The sequence below is a fragment of the Beta vulgaris genome, chromosome 1, assembly GCF_026745355.1.
Source record: "Beta vulgaris subsp. vulgaris cultivar EL10 chromosome 1, EL10.2, whole genome shotgun sequence".
NCBI classification, from domain to species: domain Eukaryota; kingdom Viridiplantae; phylum Streptophyta; class Magnoliopsida; order Caryophyllales; family Amaranthaceae; genus Beta; species Beta vulgaris.
In genome coordinates, this window is record NC_079202.1 from 58,067,479 (window position 1) to 58,086,950 (window position 19,472).

The 19,472-nt window shown below is 36.6% G+C and overlaps 1 protein-coding gene across 2 annotated transcripts; it reads right to left on the reverse strand.

The window, feature by feature from the left end:
* Window positions 1-3,933: 3,933 nt before the first annotated feature.
* LOC104888370 (serine/threonine-protein kinase CTR1) lies at window positions 3,934-13,773 on the reverse strand. Of its 2 annotated transcripts, none has more exons than XM_010673330.4 (16): window positions 13,215-13,773; window positions 12,261-13,124; window positions 10,402-10,700; window positions 10,171-10,315; window positions 9,000-9,115; window positions 7,991-8,058; window positions 7,306-7,773; window positions 7,123-7,163; window positions 6,406-6,474; window positions 6,011-6,111; window positions 5,842-5,926; window positions 5,640-5,738; window positions 5,475-5,543; window positions 4,883-5,014; window positions 4,523-4,617; window positions 3,934-4,406 (listed from the first exon to the last, which is right to left on the reverse strand). In XM_010673330.4, exons 2-16 carry the CDS (start codon window positions 13,023-13,025, stop codon window positions 4,310-4,312), a joined length of 2,649 nt encoding a protein of 882 aa, XP_010671632.1. In that variant the 5' UTR covers window positions 13,026-13,124; window positions 13,215-13,773; the 3' UTR covers window positions 3,934-4,309. The 2 variants fall into 2 exon arrangements, with proteins under 2 accessions (XP_010671632.1, XP_010671624.1); XM_010673322.4 differs by having other exon boundaries at window positions 7,853-8,058; window positions 13,215-13,772.
* Between the last annotated feature and the right edge of the window lie 5,699 nt (window positions 13,774-19,472).

A 19,472-nucleotide genomic window follows, 5' to 3' on the forward strand; every position in this document is an offset into this window, starting at 1 on the left:
TGTTCCGGGTGCTATTTTTTTCGAATTTGATATGCATTTTTTCATTAGCATTAAAATATAATAAAGAAAACTCAACATTTGAAAGGTTCAAATATAATAATGTGGACATTTAAAACATGATTAAAAGTTGGTTGAGATGGTAATTGTACTATGTGTAATAGCAAGATGTCGAGTTTAAAACTTGTTGCAAGGCAATTTAGTTTTGTTAGTTGACATGACATAGGTACACATTGTATAATTCTAGTAAAGTAAGATAGGTGTCACATGACGTATTGACGTGTATATAGTGTCAAAGGAGTAATGTATAATATTGTATTGTATTTGGTCAAAGGAGTATAAATGTATAATATTATATCGGTTTTTTCACCATATACCCCTGACAATTTTTTTTTTTGCACCGTATACCCTTTCAACTTTCCAAATTCATCATATACCCCTCACTTTTCAAAAAATACATTAACTTACCCTTTTGACTAACGGAAGGCTAACGCCGTTAGTCATTTAACCCTAATCCTCCCTTTAACCCTAATTAGCTACCCTAAACCTAAACCAAACCCTAACCCTAATCTAATACCCTAAGTCCCTAACCCTAACCACCCCTTACCCCAGCCCCCACTCCCCCCACCCCTTACCCTAGCAGGTAGCAGCCCCCACCCACTCCCCCACCCCTTACCCCCGGCCACCACCTTCTCCCCACCCTTTACCTCAACACCCTAGAATCCGACCGCCTCCCCAAATACACCACCACCGAAACCCACCCCCGAAGCTCACCCCTTCCCCACCCTTTACCCCACCACCGCCGAAGCCCACCCCTGCCTCTTCTACTCTCACCATTTTTCTTTCTCACCCTCCTTCGCACCTCACCAGAGCCTTTTCTCCTCTCGGCGTTTTTCTTTCTCTCCTTCTCGTTGCTCCTCTCTCTCACCGGCATTTCCTCGGCTCACCGGAGCCACTTCTCCTCTCGCCAGTCTTCGTCGCTCTGTTTTTCGAAGTCTTCGCCGTTTTGTTTTTCGAAGGGGAACAGGGGTGTAGGAGGGGGGTCGCCGATCTCTGTTTTCTCGTTGGTGTGGGGGAGGGTTAAGAGCGTGGTGTGGTGGCGTTTCTCGCTGGTGTGGTGGATGCACGGGAGCGGAGGGGGGGTGGGGTTGCCGTGGAAAGGGGGGTGGGGTTGCCGTAGAAAGGGGAGGGGTGGGGTTACCGGGAAAAGGGAAGGGGGTTGCGAAAATTCCGGTCAGGGGTGGTGGGGTTGCCGGGGTCAGGTGGTGGTGGGTCAGTTGGTGGTGCTGGTTAGGGTTAGGGTGAGGGGGGTGGTAGGCTGCGGGTTGGGGATGGGTGGTGGGCTGTGGTCTAATGGGGTGGGTTAGGTTTTTTGGTTAGTTAGGTTTAGGGTTAAGAGGGTTAGTGTTAGGGTTTAGGGTAGTTAATTAAAATTAAGAGTAGATTAGGGCCTAATGACTAACGGAAGTCTAACACCGTTAGTCAAAAGGGTAAGTTAATGTATTTTTTGAAAAGTGAGGGGTATATGATGAATTTGGAAAGTTGAAAGGGTATACGGTGCAAAAAAAAATTGTCAGGGGTATATGGTGAAAAAACCGATATTATATTGTATTTGTTTATTTTATTATGTAAAATTAGGTATGAAATCTTATACTTCCTCCGTTTTTCAACACTTGTAATGTTTTTCATTTCAGACAATTTTTTTATTACTTGTAACATTGATATTTTTTGAAATATATTCGGAGTTTTCTATTAAGTAGTAGTAATTGAGTATTGGTAACGTGAATTGCTGAAAATGTAGAGTATATAATACGATTCTGTTCTCCCTGATTCGGTTCAGTTCAGCTTTGGACAATACTTTTACTCTCATATATCACTATTCATTTCAGTTCAGCTGTTTTATACCGAAAAGAACAGGCCTAAAAGGTAGTAAATTTGTAATATGTTTGTTGCTACAACTTAGTTCTTCGTTGGGATCTATCACGTCTAAATTCTATTTGTTTTTGATAGTATTACTCATAAATCACTATAAAACCAAGTCTATGCTGCAACACCAACTTAAAGCAGTCCGCAAGCAAGTAATCAACGTACTAGTTGCCACATTCCATAATATAAGTTTAAACCCAATTTCAACTCTTTATGCCTTTACTGCATGCTAAAGGATTGCTCAACTCCTTGGTTACCTATCCAAGGCTCAAATCTGTAAGATATGCCTTGATTTTCGTGCAAGGAGAAGAGAGAATAAGGGCTTTGAAAGCCTCGTGCAGTCCAGCCCGGTCGAGGAAGCTCGGCCCGGGCGGGCGTTTGGCAGCTCGGGCGAGCCGAGCCTTCCACCAACTTTCTGCCTATGCCTGCCCCGGGCGGCATGGGCGGATACACTGGGGTACAGTGGGTACAACTGTACCCCCATTAATTTAGAAAAGCAGATATATATAGTTTACACATGCAGATTTTAATCAAAATTAGTGTTTGTTTCAGTGGTAAGGGAGAGGAAATTGATAAAAGAGTGTGAGGTTGCATATTCGATTCTTGTAATCTACCTTTCAATCTTTTTTTTTTTTTTTCTTACTCTTTCTTTTTTCTCAATGTTCTTTAGCAACCTTTTTTCTTCCTCTTACTCTTTCAGGCCCTCCTAAATAAAAGGAATAACTTATATAGAAGTTAAATATGCAATTCTTATTATACATACACCAATATGAATTATAAAAAGTTGCTAACTTATATTAAAATTGTCGAGTTATTTTGTATTTTTTTATCTCACTTCTATGTACTTATTAAGTCATCATTTTTTCTTCTAATAACCATTTTTCACCTTATTCATTAACATGATTATGTGACTTATAGTAACAACAAATTTTAAAAAAATTCTTCTACAATAATTTATCTTTCAAAATTTCCTCGGAATTCAAATTCATTACCTTTATCCGCATCTTGTATCGGAGCATTTATATCATATGATATTTTTTTCTTATATATTAATGGTATTTTGGTTAAAGTTGGCGAAATTTGGCTCCAAAAAAATAAAATATAGCCAAAGATTAGGGAAGGAAAAATGATATATTTTATGAATCTAGTTGCTCATTGTTCTGTACCCCATTTCTGAATTTCTGGATCCGCCACTGCCGGGCGGGCAGCTTGCCCTGTTTCGTGTTTTTCGCGATTTTAATCCAGATTTTTCCGGATTTTATGTTTTGGGTTTAGGGAGATTGTGTAAACTTTAGGAGGACATATATAAGACATCCTAAAGTCATTTGGTAATGTAAGATTCAAATTAGCCACAAAATAACTTTCTCTCTCCTCTTCTTCTCCATTGTAATTCCTCCATTCGAGAGGCTAAAGAAAAACTCCAAGGTTCTTGCTTGTGGATGTAGGTCAAGATTGACTGAACCACGTTAAATCTTTGTTTCTTTTTATTGCTTACTTTTCTCATTTAAAGTTTACAACTTTGTATTTATTGTTGAACTTGAAATTAATTAGCAAACCCTAGATCCTAGAAATTGCATTTATTGCTAACAAAATCCGATTTTAAAAACTTTTTTAATTCACTCCAAAATACAAGCATAGTGGTTTGCTTGATCATATTAAAGGAGTAAGATGATATATTGAGCTACCAAGGAAATATACATATCCTATCTCTTACTATTGGTGATTAATATGTGAAGTCATAAAATGATTTTCTAACATTCATCTTAATCACTTTTTTTTTATCATATCAACTTTTCATATGAGTTGGTCTAAACACCTCAAAGTTAGGTGCATTACAAAATCCAGGAACACATGAATTCCCACAATTCATCATAAACGTTCTTTACTAAAGTTCATCAATAAGAGCATTTTTGTCCTTTTCTAGACAATACCTAATAATCCGCTAATATGTAATTAAAGATAATATGATCAAGTATATGCTTTGCATGATGCGAAAATTAAAGAGATAAATTATAGATATTGAAAGAGAAAAGCTTTTATTACATAAATCTTGCATTACGATTTCAATGTCTCAAATGTACCACTGCAAGTAACCATAGAATTTCTAGTTCGTCACCCTATAAATATTCGGGGATCCATGAATAAACTATCACCTATATAGACGCTACAAAGTCATCCATTAGTCACAATTCTCCGGCATTTACACTTAGATTGGTTCGCCTATGAGCTTGATTTGAACAAGCCACACATAATGAGCTAACAAGATTTAAAGCAAATAAAAGAGAGTTCCGAGTTACCCCAAGCATTAATGGAGATTATTTAGATTGTGAAATCGAATAAAGTATTAGCTGAACTGAAAACTTTAATCCATTTTTCAAATATGCCTTCATGGTTCAGCCATTTTAATAAGCTGTGCAGGAGATTTCAGGAGTTTCTTTAAGGTTTCGACTATTTTCTTGAATGATGGTCGCTGAGCCGGATCACTGCAAGGTAAAAACAGACAATACACATTGTTAGCTGATAACACAAGTGCAGTTGAGCATTCAGAAGGTTTATAACGAATATGCAGCAACAAATAGCATTCAAAAATAAATCTTACTCTGCCCAGCATGCTTCCATGAGGGAAGCCAACAAAGGAGAGGTATTTGCTGGGATAGTCAGCCTCCTATTCTGAAAAGCAACAGCTCCGACCACCTGAAACAGCGTTGCGATATATACATGCAGATTAATACAATGCCACAATGGGAAAATTGTAATTAAATTTTAAAATCTAAATTCTCTGGAGTACATGCTTTTCAAGACCTTGCAATTCAAAACTACAGTTGCTGATGAGGAATAAGAAAATAATCAGCATAGTTGGCGATTTAGCTCGGTAAATGTTGTAAAGTGATAAAACAAAGGTCAAGTTGTCAACATAATATTTCCGGGGAAGATTAGCATATTGCCATATTTGTCTTACCTGAGCAGGGCTAAGTCCACTCCATGGTTGTTGCATCGTCACCAGCTCCCATAAGATTACTCCAAAACTGTAAACATCTGATTTCTCATTCGAAGGTTCTCCACGTAAGAACTCAGGGGCCATCCACTCAGGCTGTTTGCAGATCATATTTATTAATCAGGATCAGCAAGTAGATAGAAACATGTGAAGTTCCACGAACAAAATTTTGCGATGTTTAGGTACAGCAACCCACCCAAGACGAAATTTACATATAAAACCAATGAAATTTGCCTCCATAAGCTCATGATTATCAATCTTCATGCAGCATTAAAAAAAGGGATCTAGATACAGAATTTGGCAGCTGAGCGATGTATCAGGCTTAGTAGATCCTAGCACCGGAGGCAAGTAATTCTTATAAAGAAACAGCTTTTTATCTGAATATATGTTTTAATCATTCCACTATACAGAAACTCCTACTCATATTACTCTCTCATTCCTATTCTAATGTTTATTCGATTAGATACATATCTAAAACATGCTCGATGCTATTTCCTGCTTGGGGATAATATAGGAGAGTATCAATAATAGTCAATAGAGGCTAGGAAAAGCTTACAGTTCCAGCAACAGACTTCGAGGAAATGAATGTGTGCGCTTTGAATCTGGACAATCCAAAATCACATACCTAGGAGTGGGCAAAAAACATAGTCAATCACACTTCAACACAAAATCTTAATATCCATCATAGAGAATAATTGAAAAGTTTTCAAGCGGTTCATACTTTCACTGTCCAATTTTTATCAACCAGCAAGTTCGGAGATTTCAGATCCCAGTGCACCACAGGAGGGGTAAGACAGTGCAGATAATTGATCCCTTTAGCCTAGATAGAGCACAAGTAACAAAATTTCAGAACATAACCTTTTGAAGATAGAAAATTAAAAGACCTGTAAAGGGAAAAACAAGCCACAGTAAGTAGCACAGACCACATCCAGTGCCATGCGTAATCGCCTTCTTTGATCCAACACTTCACCTGAAGCCGGTCTGTGCAAGAGGCGGTATAGGCTACCTCTGGTTACCAGAAGAGAAAAGGGTCAAATTCTCGATACTAGTATGTTTGAAGCTTCATAAATTATATTGTTTCAAATGCCTCACCTGGGAAGATATTCTGTTACTATGGATAGGTGAGGACGCTTGGTTACGGCACCCATAAAGAGAACCACATTGGGATGACGGACACGTTTCATTATTGCAACCTTCACAGAGAAATTAATGGAGAGTTACAGCTTGAAATTGCACAATCAGCTACCCATCTCAACTGCCCATCAAAATTAAGGACTTTGTAGATTGCACATCAAACAAATATATGAGTCGAGCTATATACTACCCACAAGCTCACAAGCTATTGGCTTAGGCTTGGAATAGCTTATCCTTACACATGTCCACCTAACTGCTAACAACCTCAGTGTATGCATAACCGACATACAAGGAATATACCTTAAGCAGTATGCAAAAATTCTAACAAGTTTAGGAGTTCTATATGCTTGTACCTCACGGAGAAACTCCTTCAATTGATCATCAACAAAATCTTGGACAGTTAAGACCTTTACTGCAACATCCTGAAAAACAGGAAGGCAAGCAATTGTCAGAAGTAGGGAGATATGGAAGCAAAGGTCATCATACGAGCAGCAAACTGATAATAGTACAATGCATGAGCATCTTTATGAAACACAATATCTTTGGAAGATTGAAGAATCGCCTAACATGATATGCCAAAGGGAACAGAACCGTGGAATCAGGGTGACGTGAAATATCAAATTATCAGAAATTGTAGAAACTGAAAACCAAAACGATAAATCAATTATTTCTCTTAGACATAAGAAAGTCATTTTGTATTGTTAATGCTGATATTAACTGAAAAAAGTACACTAGAGATGTGTGGGTTTATTCAAAGAGATTGGAACAATAAGTTATTTTGGGACTTTAAAGATTCACGAGAAACTAGTCATGGAATAATCAGATTTCCCCTGAGTTTCCACACGAGCTCCCAAGTTTTTGGAAACAAAAGTGACATTAAACAGAGTTTCCATGCATCACAGCTTTGCAATGGCAAAGCTTGGGTAGCATCTTCAAGAGATCTTGATTCAAGTACTTCAAAAATTATAATATGAAGTGATGGCACAACTCCTTACAGAAACATAATGAACCTACCATATATATTACAGTATTAAGTATTAAAACATCAAGCATAGAATGAAGGTACTAACCGATCCATGCCATTCAGCGCGATGCACGGTCCCAAAGGAACCTGTAGAAATTCAATAAAAAGCACATTTCAGAGACTCTATTTCCCACATAACAGCAAATCCAAGTCATCTCCCTCCAAATAAAGTAGGGGGAAACAACAATGATTACTTATAAAAAGTTGGGAAATGACAATCTATGCATACCAGCACCCACACGCTCTTTGAGATACAAATCATCCCAAGAAATCTCCATCCAATCCATAGCTAGAGAAGGTTCAAGGTCCAAGTATCTGGGAATATCTGAAGTGGGAAACATGCATTGTTGACCATTAATCTCCTCGACTCCAGGTTGAATATTCTCAAGTCTAGGCCGCTGCACAGCATTTCCAATAGGTGTACCAGAAAGACCCATTTCATTCCTGTAACTCTGTTGTATATATTCTTCCACACTAAGGCTTGTTACTGGTACTGCTGCAGAGCCGGCCAAAACTTCAGGGACTGTTTGGATAGCAAGCAAATCAGACCTCTGATTGACTGGATGCTCAGAATTTTCTGATACCAAGGGCACCACAGAAGATTTATTTCCTCTACAACCCTTATCAAGAGGATTGTAGACATTGCTTTTCTCTTCCTTCAGAAAGCCACTTTCCCCGTAACCTCCTTCATAGCTTCCTGCAATGATTAAACTATAAATTAAAATCAACGCATAGGGAAAGTAACTGATGTTTGTTTTCAGAAAAATTTAATATACCATGACTTAGAGGACCAAGAGAAGCACATGTGTGTTTTGAGACAGATATTTGGTTACATGGGGTATTGTAAACAAAAGATTGCCCAAATTCTTTGAGGCGAGAAATCTGAAATGGTGAAGACACTGATGTAAGCAGACCTCCATTTATTGATGAATCTGGACTGTGGAGACTTCCTGGCTCACAAAGCAAATCAACAACATATTCCCTGTTGGTGCGTCCACATAAAATCCAAAAAGTCAGAGAATTAGGGTGAAAAAAAAACAATTTCTTTCTTAATTTGAATTTAGATATTTAATCAGCACTATCAGAAAATAGAGCATCATATCATACTGAATGCAGTAAAAAATCCATGCGTGCATAAAAAACGATTGTTATCCAAAACGAATGCTACATAGTACATATTTCCCAGTCCTTTGGGCTTTGAACAGAAAGTTTTAAGTTTCCTATTCGCAGTTAGATTCAAGATAGTTTGAAGCTAAAATAATTTAGCTAAAATAATTTCCTAATAGAAGTTTAAGGAGGCTTGGGATTATTGCTTAGAAGCACAACAACGGGTGAGATATCAGTCTATCACAAACACTCGACAAAATTTGTTGATGTTCTTGAGATTAAGAATTGTAATTTACAGGATGTTTGGCAAGTTACTAAATGAATTATATAGCCACATTAGTAGTAAGTCCACACATGTTTGTTGTTCTCTCTTGAATTCCACACCTTATATATGATCATATCTGTAATTTGCTTCCACTGATATATTTACCCCTAAATCACAATATTTCTCCCAGAATTAATGTGCTTCCACTGCTAAAGGTTCACTTCATTTGCCCCCAGAATTAATGTGCAACATGCTCGTTTTAACTTCTATAAAAGTTTCCTGTATAAGCTAAGATTTCTGTCAATGGAGGCAACTACAGACAAGAATCAAGATTGCAATTAGATAAGATTCCATGGCATATTGATGAGTAAGATAACAACATTGTAAAACATCGAATGAAATGTGAAGTACTTCGGACTCTAAACCATGAATATACAGAGTTATCATTGATGCAGGAAGCAAAAGCTTAAGCATATAAGCTGAAAATTGACAAGCTCCATGCTCTACAACAGCAGAATAAATTGCACAAATCTATTACAAAAATGTCAGACCTTGGCAACTGCCTGTCATCTTTAATCATAACAAGGCATGATGACTGATGATCTGCAGCACAAAACCTACAACCTTGAGCGATCCTGCATGGCAACCCTACGTAGTCTGCTAATTTCTGCATAGCAAAGATCACTATCTGTTAGATATGGTTGCATATTAAAAGATTCGGGGGGTTGTAAATCAAAGGTATGACATCATAAGTTTCATGCGTAAACCTATGTTGACATGCAGGTGGATCGAAGAAACCATTTCCCAAAGAGTTTCTCCCCATACTTCTCTCTTGATAAACAGATATGTAACATATAATATTCACCTACATGGTTAACTTCTAGAAGAAACTCAGTAAAGTAACAGAAAACATTCACATGGACTTATTCCAGACTGTATTAGTTTAGGAACCTTGACATCAACAGCATGATATTACCTAAAGTAAAGCTGCTTAGATTCCGACTTATCTTTGACTCTGTAGAAAAAGGTGCACATCTCCAATCAAGTAAATGTGTAACACTTCAGAAGCAAGGGACTTAATTGGGGTTCAGTTCTGCCAATCAGGCATAATATGGCATGATAATAATTCCATCATTTTTCAACTGTAAGGATCACCTTCAGTTCTTTACACCTTATTGGAACTTATTCTGGCATCCTAACTTGTATTAGATCTCTGCTAATTCCCATCATCTAAGAACAAAACTACCAGACTTGGCTGGTACGCAGATGTTGGGTGCATATGGGGATTCCTAACTTGTATTAAATCTCTGCTACTATAATATCTAGCATCATAAAACCAAACTATCAAACTTGGCTGGGACGTGACGCTGGCTGCACATGGGCCCATTAACAAATCAAAAGCTATACATAACCTAATTCAGTAAGATGTTCTGATGGTTTTTGTTTAGTCCTCTATATAAATCTCGAGCTGCAGCAACTCTAGCCACCATACAAATGTATGGTGATGTTCATAGGTACCAACAAGTTATGAAACTTTTATCTCTATTATAATTTGCTTACAAGTTAGATCCATTCTTAATATGCAATCAATCATGTATAGCATATTAAGAATGGATCCAACTTAGCTAGATACAGCACTCATCAATTCAAATATTCTTCTAGCTTAAGTGGCTAGAATAATTGCAGCAAATTCATATTGGCAAAAGTGAAAACCTTAGTCACCTTAAAAAGTATAGCACGATGCCTGCAAAGCCCTGAAGACAGACTACCGATTGGCAGAACTATACACTTGTGAAGCTCCTTCAATCGCTTGCTAACCACTTTCCAGCGCATGTGGAGATCACCTTGTTCCACCGGAAAACTACCCCTTTAATGCCAGAAGAATTGTAATATTCAATACAGAGGAGACAAATTACTTCAAGGTGCAAAAAACGAAGATCTCCTGATACCTACCCCATGTGAATGGAGACAAGTTTGCCAAGCTGCTCCACTAACACCAATGCATTCTGTGAAGTCCTGGATAATTCTTGTGCTTTATCCTGCAACTCCCTGAGTCTAGAATCACCATTCTTATCAGCAATTACTACCTCCATTGATGTATCATGAGGTGAAACAGCTTTCAGAGACATCAAAGAAGGAATCGCTTTAGCTTCCTCGATGTCATTGCACATCACCCAAACATGAGGATTCATCCCCAATATGTTGTAAAAGCCATCCGATATCTTATCAGTATATGATAAACTCCCATTGACCTGCAAATTTACAAAAATACTTCATATTGCACCCAAGTCATGAAGATTCAAAAACTAACAGCCATATGATACTATTTAAGCTCCAAACTATCATCCTACCAAATAGACATAACATATTCAGTTGGTGGGCACATTGGGTTTAATATATACTGGTGTCCATGAAAATCATGAATTCTGCGAATTCATAGGCATTAAAACTTGTAATAATCAGTGCACGAAGATATGTACGACATATACCCCACTTCATCCAAATTTGCATATCATTTTATGCAAAGTAATACATCTCTATTGCACCCAAACTAAATGCATCTTCAGACAAAATGATATGTAAAGCAACAACAATGATTGATGTATATTTGGTGATCAACACAATGGTCCAGCTATGAGAATATCCCATGGGAAAAGGAGCAAGCAGAAGGCTTTGATCTCATGAAATCTTTTGAACTTGTCTCATCACTATTCACTACCATATTACAGTATTACAATTTTCACTCCCCCACATACTAGGAGAAATGGAAAGGAGCTGGACCCCATCACCAAAATTGATGGTAGTCCATCCCACTTCCAGTTCATAATAAGAGATGTACCCATCAATAGTCTTGATCCTAACTTCATTCCTTCTCACCCTTACCATCTCGCTACACTCATGGGGGGTCCATTCTCCATAGATGTCACATTCAATTGTAGGGTATGGTAAGCTATGAATTGCATTTAGTGGAGAAACAACATAATATTATTTTTTCTTGTCCTATCATTGATAATCTATTCTTTGGATCATATATAAGTCTCTATCCTGCCATGACATGATGGGACTTGGTAGATAGACAGTAGACTCATGATCTAGAAATTTAAGAATGAATTGACAAAATTGGTACAACTTAACTAACTTACTAATTAACTAACACTTACCATTTCCAATAGATATGAGTGATATGTTACACATACAAGCACCACAACCCTATAACAGGTATTGGGCATCGCCTCTAATCAAATGTCTCTCCCTGACCAAGTTACTAAGGGCCCGTTCGACATCGGTATAAGTTTCCACTTCTTGGTTTTATCAATATGATATAAGGAAAATGATAAACTTAAAATTAGTCACACTTATATTAAATTAAACCTGTCAATTGGGTAAACCGACAACAGAAAACTAGAAACTACTTTTTCTGGTTTTCATATTTTTGTTTATAGCTATATAGGATGGGTACTTCTTCTAGGTCACGTAGTCGTACTCGTACTCGTACGTGTACCCGATACGATACGTATTCTCTATGGATACGTGTACCCTTTTCTAAAACTTCAAAATCTTGTCGTTTTCTGTTCCCGCACCCGAATCCGCACCTGTATCCGTATCCGTCTATGTGCAACCTAGGTTTATAGTTTTCAAAACTGAAACTTAGAAACAAAAAACGATAATGAACAAGCCTTTAGTCCATGGTTTTACCATCGAACACGCTAATGACAAGTACTTTCTCGTACATGTACATAGGATAAATGCATCTATCAAAATCAAATTCAACCACAATACATATATATATATAGAGGAAAAAAGAATAGTACCCATAACCGATAAGACAAGGCCTCAGGATCAGAACCCGACCCATGGCCCTCCAACCCACTCTCAAACAAAAACATAGTAGGTTGTTCATTGCCAAGATTTGCATGAGAAGCAAGCCTCTTTGTTAAAGTTAACTGCATATAATAACTCTCCCTTGCTTTATCCGCCAAACTTATTTGCTGCTTCTCCTTTTCTCTCTCCTCAACCTCCATGATCGAGCTCCGCACAGTTGACCTGGTTTCCTGCACTTCACTTGAGAAAAAACTCCCACCACCATAGCTACTCCCATAGCTCGAAAGCCGGGCCAACGACGAACCTCGGTACAACCCACAACTCTTCTGATCATCCTCAACCTCCACCTCCACCGCCGGCAATAGTAGCTCTTGCTCGTCATACCTCTTCTTATCATTATTCTTCTTATTCTTATTATTGTTAGCCGCAATCCAGCTGTAAAACGCGGCCAACTTGTTGTTATTATTGTTACTCTTATCCAATGTTGTGCTGTTGTTGTTGTTATTAAAGTTGTTTCCCGTGAATTTCTTCACTAACAACTCTTTAGCGTAAGCATCACTTTCATTTGAAGACGAGCAACAGCCTTTGATAACGTCATATTCTTTGTTGATCAACCGCTTCTTCTCGTGATAATCTGCTATTCCATTTTCTGTTGCTGTCTTTGTTGTTGTTGATGATGATGGCGCAACTGGTTGGAAACTTCCCCGAGTATCAGGGAATTGCCGTGGGAAAATGTATGTGGCTCTATGAGGCATCTTTCTTTTTCTTTTTTTCCTTTTCTAACTCACGGGAGGAGATTGAGACAGAAAATCAATGGTTTTTTCTTTTCGTTTCTTTTGCACCTGATAAAATATCTGCAATTTTTTCACAACATACAACATCAAAATCAAAAAATACAAAGTGCAGATTAATTGAGATAATTATCATGAAAAAAACATTATTACCGGAGGAAAATGTGATCACGTCTTAGATAATATAGCACGAATCATGTTTAGATCAACCAGGATCGAAAATCTTCGACGTTGAGACTTGTTTTAAGAATCTAAACAAATATGTATTCAGATTACAAGATCTATATAAAATCAAAATCACGTCTTAGATAGAATTGCGCGAATCATCTTGATTAGTGAGAGACGAATTTTGAAGAGTGATAAAAGATTGATTTCATCAAATGAACAACAGCATAACTGCAAAAAACATCCAAAAAAAGTAAAAAGTTGTTGGAAAAATTGAAGAGACAAGAAGTGAATAAGCAACAATTTACAGAAGAATAATAAATGAGTAGAGAAGAGATGAAGAAGCGGCAGATGAGGAAAAAAGGAGGAGTATTGGAAAAGCAGAGGTAGAAAAATGGCGGTTTGTTTGTGGTAATGGAGGAGAGAGAAAGGAGTGCAAATGCAAGTGCAGAGCAGGAGTTTTATATTTTAAGAGGGAAGGTGGTGTGGGTTTGTGTGTGAGACTTGTATGGAGACGTTATGTACGTGAATGAAACAGCAAATGAGAGATTTCTATATTTTTTTATATAAAAGGTTGAATATTACTCTACTAGGAATATACTACCTCGATTTGCTGAGTAGTTGCAGGAGAAAAATATCTTCCCTCCTATTCATAGTTGTAGTGTACTGTATAAAAGATGGAGTATGAGTTAGCTCAAGTGACTATAATGCTTCCCTTTGGTCCTTGAAGTTAGCGGTTCGATCCTTACTTCTGGGGTATTTCCTTAGCATGTTATGCATGTTTTACCAGCCAAAAAAATTAAATAGTTGTAGTGCATAGTGTATGGGGTTTGTTAATTATCGCCCCAAAATTACTTAAAATCGCCACAAATCCATTTTTTCGGACTATTTTACCCTTTTCTCCTTTCCACACCACCCACCACCCCCACCACCATCCCCACCTCCACTGTCACCTGTGACCCTCCACCGCCGTCACATGTGACTCTCCACCGCCGTCACCTGTGACTCTCCACCGCCGTCATCTACCTCCCCCAACCACCACCATCACCCACGTACGATTTTTTCGAAATTTTTTTAGGTTTGGGCGAACGTTCACCGCGGACGTTCGCCCCATGGCCAGAACGTCTGGCCTGGACGTTCCGGCCATGGGGGGATCGTCCGCGGTGGACGTTCCACCCATGGCCGGAACGTCCAGGCCAGACGTTCCGGCCATGGGGCGAACGTCCACCGCGGACGTTCGCCCAAACCTAAAAAAAATTCGAAAAAATCGTACGTGGGTTGAGGGAGAGCGGTCTTGGTCTCTGGTTGTCGGGATTGGTGGACCTGCGAGACCGTCGAAAGTCCGAGTACAGTGCCACAACAGGAGGTGGCCGGCGAGTGGCGACTGAGAAGGAGAGAGAACTCAGGGGTTAAGGGTTTGGGAAGGAGAGAGAACTCAGAGTTAAGGGTCTGTCGTGGCAGGATCGGAGGTGGGTGGTGGCGGCAGTCTGTTAGGAGGTGGTGGTGGTGGCGGCAGTCCGTTAGGAGGTGGGTGGTGGTGGTGGTGGGGGGTGATGATCTAAGGAAAAAAGAGAAAAGGTTATAGAGGTAATTTTAACTATTTTTTAGGCGATTTTAAGTAATTGGTGGGCGATGTATAGAAATTCAGATAGTGTATACTATACCCTCTTTCTCCCAAAAATGTTGCTACATTTTAATCGTTGATACTATTCACTTGGTAACTTTGACTGTCTTTTAGTTGATATACATAAGAAAAAACATAGTCATGTTCGATCTTATTTGAATCGTCTCAGTTTGTATTTTCCTCAGTTTGTATTTTCCAAATATATAATTTTTATATTTTTTTCATATATGTAACTCAAGATATTGGTGTTTGAAATTGCATCTCGTAAACTGAAAAAGCAAATGTAACAACATTTTTGATACAGGGGATATCATTTTTCATTATGTATGTCACTTAATTTTAGTTATTGTCAATTACTTATTTTAATGAGAAATGATAATTTTGTAAATTGAAAGGATTAGTCTATGAGTTAAAGGGGGTAAGCTTTAGATAATGGATCACTTTAGGTTTTAAAAAAGATAGGAAGTTACCTACGTGTTACTATAATTGATGGTAAGGTCTTTTCTAATTATAATGTTGTGGACCTATAATATTGAATGACACATATAATGGTACAAAAAAGTATGATAGAAGATCTGGATTCGTCCAGGATTGCAACACTATGTTCTTTTACTAAGTTTTTTTAAAGGTAAAATGAAGTCCATTGCTAGGAAGGAGGGAAATTGATAATCCGTCCTTGCAACAAGTGAGACTCGGTCCCACGACACCACTAGGTTATCACCTACTACTTATCCTTTTTTTTTTTTGTAAGATATAGGGGACTCACTTAGGGGGGAAATATGAGGAAGTCCTCAAATAAGTTTCATGTGTTTTGATCCCTATGCCTCAAGGATAAGAGATGGGAGGTGATACCACTACTCCACCAACTCAACATCTTTTACTAGCTTTGTAATTTAGTTGTAGCTAATTTCTTTTTCAAATATAAATTTTAGAATACATTGAGTGTACAATAGAGTGAAGTATGGTAAGACAACTATGGACATTTTTTTCCAGTACAAAAAGATATCAAAAGGTGGCTCTCCGCAATTTAATTTATCAATTGGGTTTATAGAGCGTCAACTAATTTGAGCTTCTCCTCAAAGGAGAAACCTGAAATACCCATTCAAGATGGTATTGAGTCACAAAGGAATGTGACTCTTCCAGAAATCCAGATCCAAGAATCCCATGAGACAGAAGGTAACTGATTGGTCATGTTGCAACTTTATAATCTCGTTGTTACTTGGTTGCCCCTATTGTGAAATCAACAAAGCGTGGATTATGCACTAGGGTACACAATGCTCATTATGCACCCAAAAAGAACATACCATTTATATAAAAGAACATGAACTTTTCTCAACAACTTTTCTACTTTAAAAAAGAACACACTACTTAAAATAAAGAGCGTGTAAATTTATATTTATAAAAGAGAAAAGGTTCGTTATAATGAAATGAACATATAGTAAATGAACATCTACACTTAAGATAAAAGAACATATACCTTCTAAATTTAAATTTGAAAAAGGAATATTTAGTTGCAAAATTTAAGGAAGCAAATAACAACAATTTTTTAAAATTATAAACTCTAAAAATGATAAAACAACGTAGTTTAAAAAAGGGTGCACCATGCTCTACATGCACTTGGGTGCATGTACTTATTTGCGTGAAATCAGCCCATTCCTCCCACCCTTTTCATCAGATTTCTAGCGATTGTCATCCACCAGCAGAAGAGCTTCACTACGGTTATATAACATTACGGACCTCCAGATCGAGCAGTTTTATCCTAATTTAAGTTTTTAATGTTATTTGTTATTAAGAGTGAGTAAAGCTCGGTTTAGTTTCTTTATTTTTGTTTGGTAATATTAGCGTTAGGCTATGCTTCCATATTTCATTAATGCCAAATTTTTTCCGTTATAAAAAAAAAATTGACATGTAAAGATAATGTTTTTAGATTTAAAAAAGTAAAACTATTTTGACCAAAAAGTATGATCCTTTAAGCCTAAACATAAAAAATAATTTACATTAATTCATTGTGCATGCAAGATTTGCTGCCTTTAAAATAGTTGTAACAGGATTTATTGCTAACATATTTCACCATTATTTTAACACAGTGAATGTCAATGAGCTCAGTTGATTAAAGTATTACGAAGTGGTACTCAAAATATTGGACAAATTCCGCCTACATCACCTGCCATAACAAAATAGACATGATAATTACAAAGAGCCATATATTAATGATATAAATTATACAAAATAATAAAAATGGTCAAGAACACAAAGTTGTGAGTAATTGGAGAGAAAGTTGGAGCTTGCAATATAGAGTTAGAAAAATTGAACATAAAGTTGTCACTTTATATATTTTCTTCGAGAGGTATCACGAAGTTTTTATAAATTTTTATGGTCCATATTTGAACTTTGTTAAGCACATAAGTATTTAGTAACGTCAGTTTTTTTAAACCTAAAATTATCTAAAATTCTGAACTTAGTTTATTGGACCTTATTGGATCTGATCAAGCGTAGTTTTATCTTATGTTTACAAACAATAGACCTAATCAAATTTAATTAGACCTGAAAAATATTGTTTAAAGGTGAATATAACATATCCTTAATTATACCTTAAATTGTTCGAATATAACTATTTTAGTTATGATTTGGTTAGAAAAAGAAGAAAGAAATTTACATTATTTTGCAGTGAAAAACCATAAGTTATTTGCTATGATATATTTTGTCTTTTGGATGGATGCTATGCTATTAATATATGACTAAGCTATTACTTTCGGACAAGGATTAAAGTATTAAACTGGTATTTTGGTTTGGGATGTCTCACGTCAGTATAATTATCAAATATATTATTATTCATAAAGCTCATACCTGATTTTATTAGTTCCCTAATATTCTCGCAAAACGGAAAAATGGTCGCATGAAAAATTGTTTTTGAAAAAAACTTCTAAAGATTTAGGGATAAAAATATCAATCTCAATGGCATTAGTGTATGAGAATGTTATTACTTAATAAAAGTGTTAGAGATCAAATGTTTGTCTATGTCTTTATGATTACATAAAATTACAAGGTTTTATTATATATTAATCTGAAATACAAAGCATTTAAATTATAGTGGATTATTGGTTAAACTCTCATATTTCAAAAATCATGCGTTCAAATTATAGTGATTACATATTGTTATTTTTGAGATTATATAAATGCGTATTAGACGTTTGAACATAATGTCACGTGTCACCGTTCCTTTAATAAGAACACCTTTTAGGGCCTATTCTCCCCAACTTATTTTCAGTTCAATTCAGTTCAGATCAGATCATATTAGTTCAGTTTAGCTCTTAACAATACTTTTACTCTCACATATCACTATTCAGATTAGTTCAGTTCAATTCAGTTCAGCTGTTTTATGCCGAAGAGAACAGACCCTTAATATATTTGTATAGATATAAAACCATGTAATTATATATCATTCATACATACGTGATATTATCAGGGCAATGCTATAACTACCCAATGAGTAGTAAATGCACTAGAAATAGAAAATTAAAACTATTAAAACTGATTAATTTGATTTCAATATTTATTTATTTCTATTTTTAGTCGGCTAGTTGTTGATAGATATGACAAACGGGTCATACATGCCGAGCCAGGTCATAATCGGGTCAACTTTGCGTTTGATTTGCGTTTGGTCGTGTCAAGTTCGTTCGTGCACGTGTCCATGAGGTTTCGAATCATATTGGGTCGTGATAGATCCGGTGTACAATCTCGCAAATAAATAAAGCGCATATAAGACTAATGAGAGTAAATTAAATAATTAATAAACAGTGGTTAAATCATATATTAGTATTTCATGATATATTTTCCTTAAATTTGTTTAAAAAGTAACTAATATGACAACTTTTCGGGTTGGAGCACGGGTTGAGTAGGTTGGGGTTCGGATCATATTAGGATCTATTTTGATTCGGGCCGGGTCGGGTTGTTTCGGGTAGAAAACGGGTTTCTGGTCGAATATTCGAGTTTGGTCAATGGGTACGAGTCTATTTTGCCGGTCATAGCGGTTGACCCATTGAATTGATAACCTTTTTTCATACAATCAAGCCAATGAAAAACCCCATTGGGATGAGAAAGTGAAAATCATGAAAGTCAGGTTTGCCTTATAACCGAGGCCTTCGATTTTTGAATTGAGAGTATATCCAATGGTTAGACTCTTCAAAGGGTTTATCAAATACTATATTAATTTCTCTCTCCTCCACATCACTCATACCCAATCTACTCAAAAACCTCTATTTTCTTACTCCCAATGGTTAGACCAATTTTTGTGGTCATCAAATTCTCTCTCCTACTATTTACCATACCCCATTATATTTTCTCTCTCCTTATCAATTTGATTCATCTCAATTCTTCACCATATTTATCATTTTGGAGTAATTATAATATTTATAATTTTTTTATTTGTATCATAACTAATTATTTATGTTAATCAAAATTATTTAAAAATCTTCTTCAAATTATATGAATGAAAAATTAAGTACAAGAAAATTATTTCATTTAATCAAACATTAATACATAGATGTTTTACTAGACATTACCGACTTTTCTTAAATAAAGATTGATACACCATATTTAAAAAATATAAATAACACAACACC

Coding starts and splice junctions, on each gene's coding strand:
- LOC104888370 (XM_010673322.4), bottom strand. CDS start 13,025: ATGCCTCATAGAGCCACATACATTTTCCCACGGCAATTCCCTGATACT. Junction 9,116..10,170: donor ATCGTGCTATACTTTTTAAG/GTGACTAAGGTT, acceptor TTTGCTATGCAG/AAATTAGCAGACTACGTAGG. Junction 6,475..7,122: donor GCGCTGAATGGCATGGATCG/GTTAGTACCTTC, acceptor CCTGTTTTTCAG/GATGTTGCAGTAAAGGTCTT.